This window comes from Hemiscyllium ocellatum, chromosome 2 (genome assembly GCF_020745735.1).
Source record: "Hemiscyllium ocellatum isolate sHemOce1 chromosome 2, sHemOce1.pat.X.cur, whole genome shotgun sequence".
NCBI lineage: Eukaryota > Metazoa > Chordata > Chondrichthyes > Orectolobiformes > Hemiscylliidae > Hemiscyllium > Hemiscyllium ocellatum.
The window spans coordinates 124,043,313-124,061,693 of record NC_083402.1 but is presented as its reverse complement, the minus strand read 5'-3'; the positions used below and the strand labels follow the sequence as shown (position 1 = coordinate 124,061,693).

The window sequence follows — 18,381 nt, the reverse complement described above, 5'->3', positions numbered from 1 at the left end:
ACTTATATGGTGTGAATGTTACTTGGCACTTATCAGTCCAAACATGAACATTGTTGAAGCCTTGCTGCACGTGGTTTTAGAGATATGAATGATGTGGAATATTGTGCAATCATCAGTAAATATTTGATTCTATGATAGAGAGAAGATCATTGATGAAGCAGCTAAAAATAGTTGTGCTTATGCATTGCTCCAAGGAACTTCTGTAGTGACGTCCCAGTACTGAGATCACTGACCCGCACCAAGCCAACCACCTTCTTTTGTATTAGCTACGATTCAAATAAGTGCAAACATTCTCCCCTTTGATTCCCATGAAATCCAGACTTGCTAAAGGATCAAGTCAATACAGTACTCAGTCAAATATGGTCTTGGCGATCTCAAATTGAGCTTTAATTTATATCAATCCTAGCCTGAAGGATAGCATAGTGTACCATAGGCTCCTTAAGGCAGCCCTCCTCTCAATTATTACACAAACAGTTAAATGTACCATGTGCTGTTTGAGAACTGAAAGCCCTTCTGGTTAGGAAGCTCAAGATCGACAGATGGAATTCATGTTCAACCCACAGTTCCTGTACTTCTGCAAAACCAGCTAATTCTCACACTACTAAATGAATTAATTGCTTCATAAAATGGCATTTTAAATCACTAATCTGGTCGATTTCAGAACTGAATGCAAAACTAATAATGCAAGAATCTCGGTCTAGAGCCAGGAAGGAGCTAGAATAATAGTCAAAACAACAAACATGGAGATAGCATGAAGGCTTTCTTATTACTTAGGTGATACTTCAGGCAAAATCACAACAAAAGGGAAGATCACAACTCCACACAACATAATTGGTCACCCAATTGCTCCAACCAAATGGTCTTCCATAAAAACAGGTGGAGCAAGTAGGTAAATTGTAGTTTGCAGGGAATACTTGATTACGATAGGGTGAGGGTAAAATTCAAATCACTCCATTAAAAAAAACAGACATAAATATTTTCAAGTAACATTCCCTTTAAAGTTTACTTCTACTAGGACAAACTGATTCTGGCAAGCAACTATCAGTTTCGTGAAGATAGACACCTTTTACAAGCTTTGATCTGCATTAGATTTTCCTTAGGCTCTGTATCATTAATATAATGTGAAGTGTGAGTTGGTGACATAAAAAAGCTAAAAAGTATAAACATTACATTATTCTTAATGTTCTTTGGAATGCAAGACTGATGAGCAGTCAAATGAAGTTTTACAAAAATAGAGATAGACACAGATATATTCTTAATGACTGACCAAATTGCTAGAGTAGGAAAGCTGAACTTTATTTGTATATCCTTCAGCCAAACATGCACATTTTAAAAAAATTAAAGAAAATTGGATCAAGTAAATTGTTACATTTAAGTCACCATTAACCCAGAGATTATAAAAGTGATCTGGTAATTAATCAGTTGTGTACAGAATGGTGATGTTACGTTCCAATAGTTCTCCCACACAAAGACTGCCCGAATTACTACCGTAGAACATTTTGCTTATCTAGACAAATCTTGACTCCTGGTAAGACACGGATTAAAGTCTGTTATGGATCCTGGCTGTCAAGCAAGCAACCATTAGATCTTATTTCACATTGGAATATATATAAATTAAGCATAGAAAATAAATTCAGATATTCTCTTGCATCATAGGTTTCTGGAAAAGTTCCGTCTGAAAATACACAATATAGAAATTTTTGTCTACCTCATTTTGCTGGTTTTTTTTGTAAATGTACAAACACAGATTTACAGAAACATTTGTAAAATAGTACACTTTAAAACAGTGAACAAAGAAAGAATTGTGCCACAAAAAGTACAGTGTTTAACCAATGTTAATTGAAAAAGGTCAAATTCACTTTGTATCAGAACAGAAGTAAACCACTTCACATTCAATAGCTTTCTTGTTAAAAATTGCAGTGAATTCCGAACTTTCAGTTTACTAAAAATACAAAAACAAAATAGAGCCTTGATCAGAAAATCAGAACCAAACATTCAGTGTGACTACGCTATAAATTTTATTGCCAAAGTGTTTTGCTTCTTTCCAAGTTATTTATAGAGCAAGGTTAAAGTCTTGAATCAACAGGACTGCAATGGTTGACAGTTTATTTTGGATTTTAATGAAAAAACCACTGACAGCAGGAAGAGTGTATAAAATATATAGTTTTAACAATACTACATAACATGAATAGGAAATTATTAGAAAAGAAGCCTGTCCAATTTATCCTGCATCACCCTATCTTCAAATTTACCAGACAATGATAGTTAACAATTCCTCTCCCAGATATTTTGTTATCAAGAAAATTGGGAGGCTGACCTGAGTGATGCAGTAATGTCAATCCAAACTGCATTATTACCTTCTTTCACGAGCAATCTAGTCCAGACTGCCAAAGGAAATTGAGAATATCTAATTTTCAACTTCAGGCCTCAGAGTTGGGTCAAGGATGTCCCTTTACTTACCAGAGCTTAAAAAGTTTGTTTTGCCCAATAATTTAGACATGCATTTAAAAAGTCGCATTTTGTGAAATGTATAATTTTAGCATTTTCTGGCACTTGTAAGTCTTAAAAATATGAATCGTTACATAAGGTTTTCAAACATTTATTATAAGTTTTGAAACAATATTTTAATCTTGTTTTATATATATTACAGCAACCTTCTCTTCACACCGAAAGATCCTCAAATGTCTCACACAAAGATCAAATGTATTTCCCACTTAAACCCACAAAAACATTGCAGAACAAAAAAATTCACTAACAAGAGTCATTAGACTGTTTTGTTTCTATTGGAGTTTGGCAAAACTTTTCATTAGTAACTTGGTACATTTTATTTTGCAGATAACTATTTGTGTTTTTAAATTTCAAGCCTCGTCTGGGGGCTTTCCTGGAACAGAAGTGCAACAAAAAGATAATCTTGTGGATCTTGTAATTCTTGATAAGCATCTTATTCTGTCTTCTTTGCCCTCCTTCTTTTGATACTTTCAATTTCTTCAGGACTTGCATCCAAGGGGGCAGAGCACTGTGTACCCAAGGTTTCCCCTGTATTAGATGCTTCCGTTTGAAGATGCGATTCAGTGGAAGTGCACTGCCAACTAAATGCCATATGGTACAAAGCCACTTCCATAGGTGCAAAAGGGGAATGATGAATGTTAAACAGCACCATTGCAACCTAAAATACAAAATGATACATTTGCCAAATTGTACAGAGCTGCCTGAAAAATGCCAAAAGAATACAAATAAAAACAGCACAACAACCAAAAGAAAAAGGACATATGTTCATGTGACTCAAGATCAGTTGCTTTCATAAGTACCCTACTTTGGTCTCTGAATAAATCCAAACAAACATTTTAGTATTGAAGCCACAGAGCAGATCTAAGTACAGCATTATTGGATTTTTTTTTAATTTATAAAAAGGCTTTACAAGAAGCAAACTCTGAATATAAGCAAGAATGTAAGCAAGTTTCTAAAGCTCTAAAATTTTGCAGATGTATTAAAATGGGGAGGAAAAATGTCACTTAATATGAAGAATTACTAAATTTGCTGATCAATTATTTATATTGTCAATAACTCACTATATGAGCAACACTCAGTTTTATTGATAGCTGCTCAACTAGATTTCATAGACCATTCAAAACCTTACTTCATATAATTCAGATCATTAAAAAAAACACAGCAAAATCATGGAACGAAAACAAAAATTGAATGTATACATAATTAGGTTGGCTGAATAATACTTAATCTTTTAATGAAACATTTTCATGAGTCTTGAGTCACCAATGAGTTAGCAGTTCATAACTAATTCAACCAAAATACGCTGTAGCATGTTCGTAGTCTTATACTAGTTGCGTTAACATACAAATTAGCTTTGTTTAAAGAAACAAATTTATCTGCCTGCACTGGGTAAATAAAACACTAGACTTTAATGAAACCAAAGCACTTAGCTCAATGTCTCTGAACAGTTCACTCCTCCCTATCCTTACGGCAAAATTGAGCACCTCCACCAAAGCAAGAACACAACATCCAGAATCACTTTAAGTAACACAATCCAAAGTTTCGAGTCTATAAAACACCTTGTTGGAAGTCAAATCATGAAAAGCTACAGAAGGAATAGGCAGGAAACTGAATAAGGTGTACCTGATGTCCCACTGAACCATCTCATTTTTTTTCTCATGAATTTGTTGAAGCTAACAGGAAAACACATGGAGGATCCAGTTTTGATACCTGATTCTTTCAAGTGTTCTAAGTCTGAATGAAATATCTTGTAGATTTGAAATAGTTGTATGCTTCCTCTTTGACAATGACATAAGAAAGTATTTATGTAAACATTTGTAAATTTAATTTGAGTTTTCAAAAGCCATCCCTTATTATGGAATTCAGAAAACACTGGGATAACCAGATGCACAGATATAATTAAATTTAAATTTGCTACATACCTGTAGTAAAGATTTATTTAGACTAGATCCAATTACAAATACTTAATTTTTTATTATCAGCACGATACAAATATCATGAGGGGTGAACAAAGGCAAGTAAACAAACATGTACAAACTAACATATCTCAAAAACATCCAAGCAAGCTAAGTTTCCACCTTAGTTGTTTCAAGCTTCCTGCAAAGCTTCACTTAAATCAAATATTCCTTTTCCTCCCCAAGATTGTCATGCAGATGCCTGAGTGCAAACAAAGGTACTTTCCAAGTTGAAAGTGCTGTATCATGATGGTATGAAAAGAAACAGGATTTACGCTCATTTTTCCATTGATGGATTGTTTGTTTTATTGTTATAGTCAACACACTAATATTAAGAAAAATGTAAGTCATTTAAAGGGCAGCAAATTTAAGCTTACCTCTCCCTCCAACCTTAGCAGGAACAAATTTAATGCTGGTGAAGTGCTCATCACCTGGCTGCGTTTTTAAATAGAATTTAGTTGAAACCACAAATTTTGGGGGGATGGGGGTTGACACAACACATCTTGAATTTTCCTCTTACAATCTATTCTTGTCTTTTCAAAGTACCAACACAAGTATAGGGAAACAAACATAAACGGTCTTCAGTAACCTAATAGCAATTTCATCGAAGATGATACAAACCACATTACAATAGCAAAGATACAGGACAGCACTTAATACTTGGAATAATCCTTTTTCACCCATTTAGACTTATTTCAGAAGGACATTTAAAAGGGGAGGCTACCAATGAAGAGAATATATGAAAGAATCAACATCCCAACATGAGAACAGGTCTTCAAGAAAGTCTGAACAACAGGTCATCTCAGTATTTATTACATCTGAATCATATACATCAAGTCTAAGTGCAGTCTATTTTTTGAAGATCAAATAAGCTATATAGGCACAAAATGCTATATCTCCAAATTCATTTGTCTGCCATTAGATAAATTACATGACATTTTGCCTGAGTAGCAATATAATTAAAGTCACTGTTGAGTCCTTACTGCTAAAATGCACTACCATTTGGACAATAGCTACTTTCTATAATGATAAATTTGCCAATATAAACCACACAGGGCTACAGCTTCCTTTTGCAAACAATTCAATGCACCTTTGGTTATTTAGGATATCCTGTGCATAAAGCGATAGGACACAGACATGGAAAGGGAATTATGAGAAAAGTGTATATGTAAAACAGAAATAAATATTAACATTTCAAAATGAATACTTAACACAGCTAATATGCAATAGCTGGTTGTTGCACACGTATTTAAAAAAAAAAGCAGCTAACCTAAAAACAAACCACAGGTACCGTCGGAAGAGATTCAAGTATGTTGAGATTTTACACAAAATAAAGTGATATTTTCATTGGAAAAGAAATTATTCTTAGGAAGCATTAAAGATCCAAATAATAGTTGGTCTACAGAAGATTTAAATAAATACAAATTCAGCAAGTACCCTCTGTACCAAAAAGGTGCAATTTAAAAAAAGTCAAAACTAGCCTGACATCACAATTGATCTGTTCGTTTCCTATCCTCCGAAAAAATGTAAGAAAGTCTGACAGTACAATAGACTACATAAATTGCAAGTATTGAAGACAAAAAAAACTGTTAAATGGTCTCACACAAGTTAAATAAAAGGGTTATTTACATACCTCTGTTGAAACAACAAACATAGTGTATAAGAAGATCAGGTTGTGTCTGGTAATTGGGAGATAATTCATCTGTTGAAAAGTAAAGAGTACAGCTCCTATCAGAGTTACCTTTGTTCCACTGTAAGAGAAATAGGATAATTAGTATACGTGTCAGAACAGAAATTCTTCCACAGAGTGACTCCACAAAGAGAACAACATAACTCTTCTGTTGACCAACTCAGACTGCCTATTCAACATCAGTGTTATCAAGCTGAAGTTTTGGTGTCTGGTCACAAACATGGACTAGGTATTACCAAGTGTGCATTTATTAATAGGAGCAGGAACCCTGGCTAATTTTTCCTTCATGCAAAGCTGAATATAATAATCAATATACCATCATGCAATTACAGATTGGTGCAAAGCATATCACATGCGTTAATCCCAATTTATCACTTTAAAGTTAGCTACTGTAGATGCAATCTTATTCAGTCTTAAATTGAACTCTGCACACACTTCCAGATGGGAATTACTGACACCCAGAGATTTGTGGAGAGATAAGAGATACAAACTGGAGACATTAGCTTTAAGAAAAATCTGGTATTTGGTTTTGAGAAATTAGATCTTTAGAGCAGTTTGGAAAATAACAGTACTAAAAGTGCTTTCAATCAGCTGCCTAGGTGAGAAAACCATGCTTAGCAGAAGCAAGCACGCTTCCCCAGGAATCCTCTATACTGTGGTCTAAAATAGAAAATAGCTCAAATTTCCCAGAGAAGATTCACAGACATGCTCCTATGTCAAGTTTTCTACCCTACTTTTAGTAATATTCTTATCTGAAGTAGAATCTCAATTAAATTTATCAACATGCCAATCTACATTAAGCATTCAACAGTCAAGTGATGTATTTCAACAGACAAACACAAAATGATGAGAAAATATGCTCTTCTAAAACTTTGTTCAATATCAGATCTAGAAGTGGAATCAGCTTTAAAATTCTAGCAGTCATTTAACAGCAACTGTTACTTGTGCAGAATTTCAATAGTTTACAAAAGTTGAGAGACCGTTGAGTACCACACTTGGAGAAGGGATTGGAGGAGCAATAAAAGCTGAAGGTTAAAATGTGGCTGGAATAAACCACATTAATCAAAGTCTCACTCTGTCAATAGGTAACTTCAAAAAAGCTTGTTGCCTAAAATAAAGTATTTCTGTAGGAAAATAAAAGATCAGATTTGGGACTTTTTAAAAAAAAAACAAAATGTCTTGCATCTTATGCTGTCGTCTCTTTGCAAGATGATAAGACTTTGAAAAGTGGGAATGAATTGATATATTCTGCACTGACCAGACAGAAAATAAATAATTTACAATGTAGATGCTAGATCTTTATTATTCCAGGCTTGATATTAATGGATGGTTTCTTGGAAATTAAGATTTTCAGGTGCCAGGCAAGCCTTTTCAGTAACTTCTTTCAGATTACTGTAATTTTCTTTTTAAAATCCTGATAAATAATGGATTTTTAATAAAATTGTACTGCAGTTTACAATCTTTACTAAATGCTTCAAATCCCATTTTAAAAATGCAGTTATAATTACTAAGGACCGTCTATCATTGGAGAAAAAAAAACTGAAGGTCCAAAATGATTTCTTGACAAAAGGCAAGCAAAGAATCTGAAATGATTTGAAAGGAATTTTCTCATCTTTACTTCAGCTTGGACTGGTTAGAACAAATTAACAATTTTAAAACTACTACATACTAGGACATTCTCAGCAACTCATTTCTCTCAGGTATCCAGACACCCCGCACTAGTTGTTCAAAGTTAGCTATCAGCCCAGAACCAGCACCTGTGGAAAAAGAAATTTTATATATACTAAACTGGAAACATACCATTAAAAAAAACTTATTGGAAATAGACTGTACTGATTTTCGCAAAGAGATAACATAAAGTGACAGTGGTGATTTCACCATGGTAATTAATTAAAAGAAAACTAATGTCATCCAGCAGTCCTCCTGATTTCTATCAGAGGACAAAAGACCACTGGTGCCAATTGAATGGTCGCCACAATGTTAACTTACTAACAAACAATTAAGTTCAAACTTGCCAAGAATGAAAACACTACGTACCTTTTGCCCATCCAACAGCAATCACTGCAAGCCAGCCATTTCTATAGCGGCTGTGTGCATCCATTACACCTGCAACAATTTTGCGGGCTCTTGTCACTTCTTTCATACCAGCAATAAATAACTTAGATGGTAAAAAATTGCAGCATTTGTAGAACTTGTCATATGGACAGTAGAATATCAAATACCTAAAAAATGTTAAAAATGTAAAGATGAGGAGGACTGGAGTTTTTCTCACCTCCCCCCTCAAACACCCCACAGTGCAATGTATAAATTCACAATGAATTTTCTTTTTAAATTGCGAAATTGAAGCATAATTACATTTTTACAAGAGTATTTTGAGTCAATATTTTGTCTCACCTCCGCTCCTTAAAGCATCACCCTTGCTGGAGTAAAGACCCATAAACACTGGTCATCTTTTAAGACCCGGGCCAAACACACATTCATGAATTAGTCTAGGTTATCTGAAATGTTCTCCTCCATCAAAAGACCTACATACATTTCCTTCAAGCATACTGAGCAGTCACTCAACTTGGGTCTTTTCTGTCTGTACTGGTCAGTTATCTCACCAGATAGTCAATGTTATGGAGCTCCTCAATTCAGTTTGAAGTGGGAGATGGCATGGGACAGGCTAACACTAGGCACATGCACACACAAGATGGTCGCTGAGCCATCAGTTGGCCACTTGACACATAAGATGGTCGCCAGACTACAATATGGAGAGAGACAACAGAGCAAATGTAGACATTGCCTGGAGCCACCAGAGTGCCAGCACAATGCACTCACAATCTGGTTGATTAGTTTAAGGTGGGGGCGGGGGGGAAATACACATGAGTACACTGCCCACCGAAGCATCTGGGTCCAGCCAACATCTTTTATAGAAATGCTAACAGCTTAATACAGACTCAATACAAAGTGCTAATAGCCAGGGCTGCAGTAATCATCCTTCTCAGGCAGAGAAATTAGCGGCCATTACTAGAGCAATGGATTTCCATGCAGATATTGAAACTAACAATGTCTGCATCGAAAATATCCATAATTCTGCAATGATTAACATAAACAAAACAACGTAACAAAGACAAAAATCTCACCCCGACCTATTGTATCACAAGATGTATAAAAGTATTTTGTCATGTGCACCAGGTTGAGAGAAGAATCGCAGCTGACCACTGTGCTGTTGGTGGCTCTCTCCCCAGAGCTCCGGTATTTCCTTGTGCAATAAACTCTATCATTGGACCCAACTCTGACTCAAAGACTGGTCATTTTCCCCACCACAAGTTCATGAGCAATGCAGAAAAATTGTTTCATTTTCTGCTTAACTATAGTTTCACAAAAAAAAACTAAAATCAAGCATTCTGGAATACATCTAGATTTTTCAGGTGAAAGGATGAATGCTAGAATTTATAAATGATCATAAACCAACTTCTTTATCAGAGCAATCAATGTTATTTGGTTTAAAAAAACTCAATCCAAACAGGAATTATACAAATACTTTAAATTATGGCTGTCAAGCATAAAGTTAAAGAAAATGGGAAATCATCTCTTAAAAAATTACAGTGTCCTGTGTGATCTCAGCTAATTCCCACTCCTCAAAGTGATTTTTAAAAATTATTGGTCTTTGGACATGGACATCAATGGCTGGGCCAGTATTTATTGCTCATTCCAATTATCCTGGAAATGGTGGTTATGAGCTGTCTACTTGAACTGTTGCAATCTTAGAGGGTAGAGACACCAGTGCGCAGCTAATTTTGAGCCAGCCATAATGAAGGAAAAGCAGCATAGTTCAGCCAGGATGGTGTGTGACTTGGAGGGCTCTTGTAGGAGGTGATGCATCTGTTGACTGGGCCATTCTCGTGGCAAAAGCCACAAGTTTGTAAAATGCTGTTGGAGGAGTCTTGATCTGCTACCAGAGTACATCTTATGCTGCAAGGAATGAATGCTGAAGGTTATGGCTGTGATGCCAATCAAGCAACCTTTCCCAGGATGGTGTCATGCTCAAGTATTGTTAAAGTTACACCACTACAAGCAAATGGAGAGTATTTTAATCACACTCCTGAACTGTGCTGTAGGTGGTGGAATGTCACTGGGGAGACCAGAGGTGACTTGCTCATTTCAAATTTCCTAGCCTGGTCCCTGCTCTTGTAATTACAGTATTTTATGGTCAGTCCAGTTCAGTTTCTGGTCAATGGTAAGCCCTCAATGTTAATAGTGGGGATTCAGTAATCCAAATGCCGCTGACCACCAAGAGTTGCTGGTTATATTATCTCTGGTTGGAGATGGTTATTGCCTGCACAATCTTCACTTACTGCTTACCAGCCCAAGCCTGGAGGTTTTCCAGATCTTGCTCCAAAAGAACACTGGCTGTTTCAGTATCTGAAGAATTGAAAATATTCCCACTTAGAACCTAATAGTGGAAGGAAGATCGCTAATGAATTTGGACCTTAGACTCTATTCTGAAGAACTCTTGCAGTGATGACCTTTGGTGAACAATCACTACCTTCTTCCTTTTTAGAATGTTGAAGGTACCCACCAAGAAACGCTGAGAATAAACAAAAAACACAAATTCAATGTCTATGTACCCAAAGACAAAGAAGAAGTGGCTATGACAATAATTTTTTTGTCATCCTTAAAATATAGAGGCTGTATTAGAGGTCTGAATAATTCCTGGTGAGAGTCAGCTCCATGCTTAGACCACTTCTGGAAGTGTCTCAAATCACAAATCCGGTTTACAATTGGACCTAGGAAGATATCAGTAGTAAACTTCCACTGGAGGATTTGAGAAAAAAATGTTTTGTCTGAGATGCCTGTTGACAATGTTAAAGGTGGAAGTGAGGACTGCAGAGGCTGGAGAGCAGAGTTGAGACGGTGGTGCTGAAAAAGCACAGCAGGTCAGGCTGCATCAGAGGAGCAGGAAAATTGACATTTCGGGCAAAAGCCCTTCAAGGTGTGCAGTATTAAAATGCAAATGCTTTGGAAGTTGGCCAGATGACAGAAAATAATAATGATGTGATGATACTTTATGGACTTAAGTACATTATACAATATATAAAAAAAAACTTGCAATTACCATAAAAATAGAGCATGCTAAAGATAAATATAGTGAACTTGAACAGCTTGGTAGGTGCAGCAGGTAATTCTGTAAAACGTGATCACTAAGAGCTGTTACATTTTGAGAAGGACTGACAGATGATACATACTATCTCAAAACATTTAATGCAGTCATTCCTCCATATCTGCAAGAGTTCTGTTCCTGAAAACCCCCTTGAAATTTGAATGTGAGAGTGTGGAGCCTAATAATTTATGGGAAAAATAGGGTAAGCTCCACAGAACTCAACATTATTACTTTCTGTCTATTATTTTTGGTGTTTTCTTTGGACTAAGATAGTAAACAATTAAACATCTGAAATAAAAGTTAACATTAATAGAATAAAATATTAAAAACAATTCCAGTGTATCATAACTCACTGATAAAGGCAAGAAGTTCTCCATCGTGTGGCCAGGCATTGTTGGGGAGGTTATGGGTAGTTACTGGGTGTGGCAGATGTGGCTCACTTCCAGCTACTCTCCCCCAATGATACACCCTCATCCTTCACCTCCCTCTGGCAGGTGTCTTCAATCTGTTCATCCTCCCGAGTATCTATGTTTTTGTTCATGGAGGTTTATAGGGAAGAGCTGCTTACCATAACAGATTGGAGAGCGAGATTGCCGTGCAAGCGAAACAGTTGCGAATAGGTGAGCTTTGCTCGTGAATTTTGAATAATTACTTAGTTTTTGGCATGAATAAGTGAACTTACGATTGGAGAGTTTACGGATATGGAGGAATGACTGTACATACACAGGTATTTTCCGTTTCAAACCCACATCTCAAAGATTGCACATGGACTACCAACTATTCAACCACGAGAGCCACATCACCGTCACCGACACATTTGCTTTTCCCTTGCAAGGCACGGTGACAACACCCAATGAAATGAGTAGCTGAATGTCCAAATCTCCGTGAAAAAGGTGCTGGCCTGTACTAGGGTATCTGTTGCTTGGGTCATGGCCAGCTGTGAGGTTGAAACTATTGAAGATAACAGTATTCTCATACTTAATCCTCTTTCCCTTATCCTGCACTCACTACTTCTTTACAAACCACAGATGATTTAAGCATTTGCCTCTCACTTCTAAACCCTCCTCGCACAACCTACTCTCTTTCTTTTGAGATATCAAACAACTGCTTCTTGACAAAGCACTGAAGAAACACCAAGGTGGCAGTGAAGAAGGAACACTGATCCTCAATTTCATAGTCACAGCAACCACCTCAAATATTGATAGTGTATATTGTGTGTCACACATGCACCATGAACACAGGATCCTCACATAAAGAAGCACCAGGCTTAAGGTGTGCTGAAAGTGGGGGAAGAAGCCAGGATCACATGAGGAAGGTGTCAGCTCAGAATGAGACAATTCAAATGGGAATTTCAACATGCAGCCTACCGAAGAACATTAATGAGTATGCATGAGAAAATATGCACTGGCAAGCCTGCCAGAAAGCCTATGGTCAATGTCACAGAGAATGGAGAGCACAATATCAAATGAGCATACGGGTCTGCAGAGGGCCCTTTCTTTTTCAGCAAGTGGTGTCCATTGCTATTAGCACATTGAATCATGGTTGGGTCAATAAATAGTAGTTGGATGCTTGCTGCTTATGCTCCAATAGAATCTGCTACATTATCAAAGTTGAGCGATGCAGTGAACCTCAGATTGCTCTTACAAAAAGTCAACTTGCTTAATGCATACTCCGCTGGTTGTGGATTATAGTATATAAAAGATCTTGCAGGTTGTCATAGCAATCTTCCCTCAGAGATTACTAGAATTACTTGGTCATGTCAGTGGCTCCACGAAGAATGAACTTGCTGTCCTTTCTCAAGACAGCATTCATCTCACATCCCTAATGCCATTAGTGCCCTGACTGATGCCTCTTGGCTCCTAAGTCTTGACCATTAATGCACAGATGTTACAGTCTGCAGTTTGATCTTCTTGATCTTCCACTTAAAAGTATCAGTTCACCTCCAACCATGCTGCAGCCTTAGAGTTGCAGATTTTCTGCACGTCTGACACAAATCTTTCCAAATAAGCTCTCTATTCAAAACGTGCGTGAAGCCACAGAATATTGGTACGGTGTTGAACGAATTCTTCTCTTTGGTCTTGATAAATGGTTAGACATCACAAATATCTAAGGCCTTAGCCTAGAAGAAACCAGATTCATAAAAGTTTATTGCTATGTTCACTTTCCATCACTAGCAACAGACTCTTGCCCATCTCAGAAACTGCAGTCATAGACACAGCAGTTGGCAGATTTCAGCAAGGATATCCCATTAGGAATCAAAGGATGCTTGAAGCTACAGGATGTTGTAGTGGGTTCAATGAATTCTTCTCTTCGGACTTCACCGTGGAAAAGGAGAACGTAGGTATGCAATTCAGGAAAAGAGACTATGAGAAACTTGCACAGTTTGGCAAAGTAGGAAACGGGGAGGCTCTGTCAGGCTTAAAAAACAGGCAAACCCTGGTCCGAATGATGCTGTGGGAGGTGAGGCAGAAAATTGCCAGGGCTCTGACACAAATTTTTTAACTCCTCTCTGGCCACAGGAAAGTGTCAGAGGACTAGAGGATGGCTAATTTGGTTCCACTTTTTAAGAGGGGTGGTAAGGTTGAACCAGGAAATTGAAGACAGGTGAGTCTAACAGCAGTGTTAGGGAAACTACCGAAGAAAATTCTGAAGGAGTGAATTAATACCAACATGAAAAGGCATGGGTTAATTAGTGATGGTCAGCATGGCTTTGTCAGAGGAAGTCATGCCAGCAAATCTGTTAGAAATCTTTGGAAATGTGATTAAGTGTGTGGATAAAGTACATTTGATGTAGTTTCTATTTTTTTTTAGCAAAGCTTTTGACAAGGTCCTTCATGGAAGACTGAGTGAGAAGATTAAAGCACATGAAATTGAGGGAAACGTGGCTTAATAAATGTGGTAGAAGGCTGTTTGAATGACTGGTGTACCACAAGGATCAGTACTGGAGCCCTTATTGTTTGTTATATACATAAATGATATGGACGACAATGCAAAGGGAACGTTAAGCAAATTTGCAGACGTCACCAAGATTGGCAGAGTGGTTAGTAGTGAAGGTGCTTGTAGGCTACAGGAAGATATAGATAGGTTGATCAAATGGGCAGACAGAGGCAGATAGTTTTTAATCCTAAGAAGTGCGAGGTAATACACTTTGATGAAACAAGATGTGAAAGTATTTAATGAATGGCAGGGCATTAGATACCTTAGAGGGATTTTGGGGTAATTATTCACAGATCCCTGAAGTCAGCAGAGCATGTGAACAGGACAGTTAAGGCAGCATATGGGAGACTAGTTTTCATCTGCCGTGGCATACAGTGTAAGAACAAGGATGTAACATTGGAGGTGTACAGAGCATTGGTCAGGTATAGCACTGAGTACTGTATGCAGACCTGGTCACCTCACTGCAACAAGGGTGTAATAGCACTAGAAGGGTTACAGAGGAGGTTCACCAGGGTGTTGCGTGTGATGGAGAAATTGACCTATAATGAGAGACTAGATAGGTGTGGATGTTTTCTTCACAGCAGAGAAGACAGAGGAGGGACACAATTCAGGTGTATGAGGGGTATGGACAGGACAAATAGAGAGCAGCTGTTTCCCTTGGTTGAGGGGTCAATCACGAGAGGGCATAGTTTAGGGGGCAGGAAATTCAGAGGGAATTTGGGAAAAACATCACCTGGTTGTGGGAATCTGGAATGCACTGCCTGGGAAGATAGTGGAGCCGGGAAACTTTGCAACTTTTTTTTAAAATTGGATGAGTACTTCAAATATCATAACTTGTTTCATATCCTTGAATGTTAAGGAAATTGGGATTAGTGGTAGTTATGTCAATGCAGACTTGATTAGTCAAAAGGCCTTTTCTGCACTATGTGAATCTCTGAATCCTTACTGAAGCACATCCCCTTTATTGTTCTTCTGAGGTTCAAGAAGGCAAATTATTCCCTGAACACACTAGACAGATATTTGAAACCCAGGACTCAAAATACACAGGTGACAGTTGGTAAATTTACCCTCAAGAGCTCCAATAAGGAAAGAAAAACCCTGCGAAAAATCAAAGATGGGCCAGAAAAATTCAAAATGTTGAGAAATGTCATCCCGCTCACATTAGCTTTCAATATTACTCCTCTGAAGGTGTTGAACAATTGATAATACAAGCATAAAAGAGAAATAAAATGAAGACCTGTGACCAGAGGATCATTGAGAAAGCAAAACGAGGATAAACTCCTCTAATCACAGACTGACTCTACCAAGTTCCTGGCTTCAGATTCTTCAGAGGTTCTCTCTCTCCTGCTCCTCCCAAGAGGGAAGCTATAACTGGAGGAGCAGCAAGTATGAAAGAGAGGGAACCAGTATTTCAAAGTCACGTAGTCGCGATCCTGGTCAGCTGTATGGCTGCCAAGCAGGAGACTTTTGGCTTGGTCATCGACAATCACTTCAGCAAGCTGCAGGATGATTAGCCCAACATGATCGACAACCACTGGGAGGCAAAGAAGAAGCAAAAGCAAGGTTAAAAATGAAATAAAAGCAGGGAAGTACACCTGAAAATTCACTAATGAGGCCAAAAGCAGTTGCATGGGAAACATCTACACTGACAATAGCATAATGGGTAGCAGAGGGCTGAGAGAAGATTCATCCATTTGAATTTTCCAGTAATCATGTGATCATGTGTGGAAAGGCATGACAAACATGAATAGAAATTATCAACCACGCATAAATTCATCTGGTGTGTTTATAACTTTCGTAAACCAGTCCAATTTCTTATTCATTGTGTCAAATGATTAGAATTTGGAATGAGTCTTATCTTAGTTTATAATTATAAATTGGGAATGTAAATAAAATCCGCAGACCAGAGAAAACATCAAGGAACCTAGAAACAATAGTATAGTGAGCTCATACCTACTACTTTGAATGCCTGGACAAAGCCATGTTGTCTTGAAAGTGATGTAGAGACTCTTCAGATGGCATGCTCAACTCATTGGATGTGACACATTGACCCCTTATTGCAACCTCTGAACATAATCTATGAAGACCATGGCTCACTGTTATTAAGGACTTCATTCTGTATTACATGTCCTAGCTTCATATAGGAGAAAGTGAGGACAGCAGATGTTGGAGATCAGAGCTGAAAATGTGTTGCTGGAAAAGCGCAGCAGGTCAGGCAGCATCCAAGAAGCAGGAGAATTGACGTTTCGGGCACGAGCCCTTCTTCAGGAATCCTGAAGAAGGGCTCATGCCCAAAACGTCAATTCTCCTGCTCCCTGGATGCTGCCTGACCTGCTGCGCTTTTCCAGCAACACATTTTCAGCTAGCTTCATACAGTCTGTTTGGTATTTGTACTGTATAAAAAAAGAATCTCTCAAAAAAATTAAATACAAATACACAAAGTGGCAGTCACAGAATAACATGATAATTTAATAAAGGAATTGATGAAAATGAAAAAGTAGGTTTCAAGAAAATTAATCTAGGCAGTTTCTTTATTATCACAAAGAAGAGGGTTCACAAAAAGAAGTGCTTGACTTCTCCTTCCAACCATTTTTATTCTTAAAATTTGTTCTTGGATCATGAACATCGCTGGCTAATCAGCATTTCCCCCCCACCAAGTGCACTGCAGAAGGAGGGAGTGAGCTGTGTACCTGGACCACTGCAATCCATGTCGTGTAGGTACAACCACAATGCTATTAGGAAGAGAATTCCAGGATTTTGATCCAGTAACAATGAAGAAACAGTGATATAGTTCCAAGTAAGGGTGACATGTCATTTGGGACGAACTTAGAGTTGGTGTGTTCCTATGCATTTTCTGCCCTTGTCCATCTTATTGTAGAGTTTAGAGGTCACAGATTTGGAGGGAACTGTCAAATCAGCCTGGGGTGAGTTGCTACAATGCAACTTACAGATGGTACACACGGCTGCCAGTGTGTCACTGGTGAAGGGAGTGAACATGAAGGTAATGGTCGGGTGCCAATCAGCATACTGCTTTTTCCTGGAGATTGTCAATCTTGAGTGTTGCTGGAGGTGTAACTATCCAACAACCTATCCTTCAAACAGCCTCTATTTATTCTCCAACTTCTCCACCTTCCCAAAAAAAAGTACAGTTGGATGTATGTGAGAGGGGCTCAGCTGTGTTTGACAAGAAACGAGAGAGTAACATTATAGGAAAAGTTGAGTGTTGCTTGGCAGTGGACCAGCTGCAGTGAAGGACCATGTTTTCAACCCCAGTAAATCTTGAAAAATGTAAATTTCAAAATGAGCACAGGAAACACAGAATTTATGGGCACAGGAGAGTGAACAGACTTGTCAGTAAGGCCAAGTAATTTCTACTTTCTATTAATCTATAATTTAGAGTTTAGTTAATAGGACTGAAGAATATAGAAATTTCAAGGGGTTACTTAAAAAGAGATTACAAAATGTGAAGAGGGGCATACAAAAACACTGGGAGGTGTAGTGAAGAAAAACTCACAACATGCTTTTTAAGTATTTTAGGGGCAAGAGGAGAACCAGAGAAAGGTTAGCGTCTGTTAGATACCAAAGTAGCAATCTGTGTGCAGAGCCCAAATATGGAGGCGAGGTTATAAATTAATACTTTGCATCAGAATTCACAACAAAGAAATAGAAATCAGGGAGATCTATCACTGAGCAAATTAGTATTGAAAGGAAGAGGGAAAATACTGATAGTTTCAGCAGGTTCAAAATTGGACAATTCCATAGACCCAGATGAGAAATATCATAGACTGATATGGAAGGCAAGAGGTGAAATTGCAGGGGCCCAGATATTAATTTTCAAATCCTCTCTGGGCACAGGATAGGTGCCAGAAGACTGGAGGACAGTTAATGTGGCAACATCATTCAAGAAGGGTGGTAGAAAGAAACACTGGAACTTTCGGCCAGTCTGTCTAACATCAGTGGTCGTGAAAAGTTTGGAAAATTCTGAGGCACAGATTTAACCTCCATTTGGAGACACAAGGATTAATTAAGGAGAATCAGCATAGTTTTGTTAGGGAAATTCGTGTCTGACAGGTGTGATTGAGTTTTTCCAAGAAGTTAACTAGATGCATGGATGAGGGTAGTGTAGCGAAACAGGGACTTTGGGA

General features: G+C 37.8%; 1 protein-coding gene across 1 annotated transcript in view; it reads right to left on the bottom strand.

The window, feature by feature from the left end:
- Nucleotides 1-1,313: 1,313 nt before the first annotated feature.
- The window catches only part of LOC132828949 (trimeric intracellular cation channel type B-A-like), a 42,922-nt gene continuing 25,854 nt past the window's right edge, over nucleotides 1,314-18,381 (bottom strand). The window contains exons 3-6 of the mRNA XM_060846174.1: nucleotides 8,191-8,375; nucleotides 7,823-7,910; nucleotides 6,097-6,214; nucleotides 1,314-3,166 (exon numbers count right to left, since the gene is read on the bottom strand). Of these exons, the coding sequence (XP_060702157.1) occupies nucleotides 2,942-3,166; nucleotides 6,097-6,214; nucleotides 7,823-7,910; nucleotides 8,191-8,375 (616 nt within the window). The 3' untranslated portion in view covers nucleotides 1,314-2,941. The remainder of the gene's footprint in view (nucleotides 3,167-6,096; nucleotides 6,215-7,822; nucleotides 7,911-8,190; nucleotides 8,376-18,381) is intronic.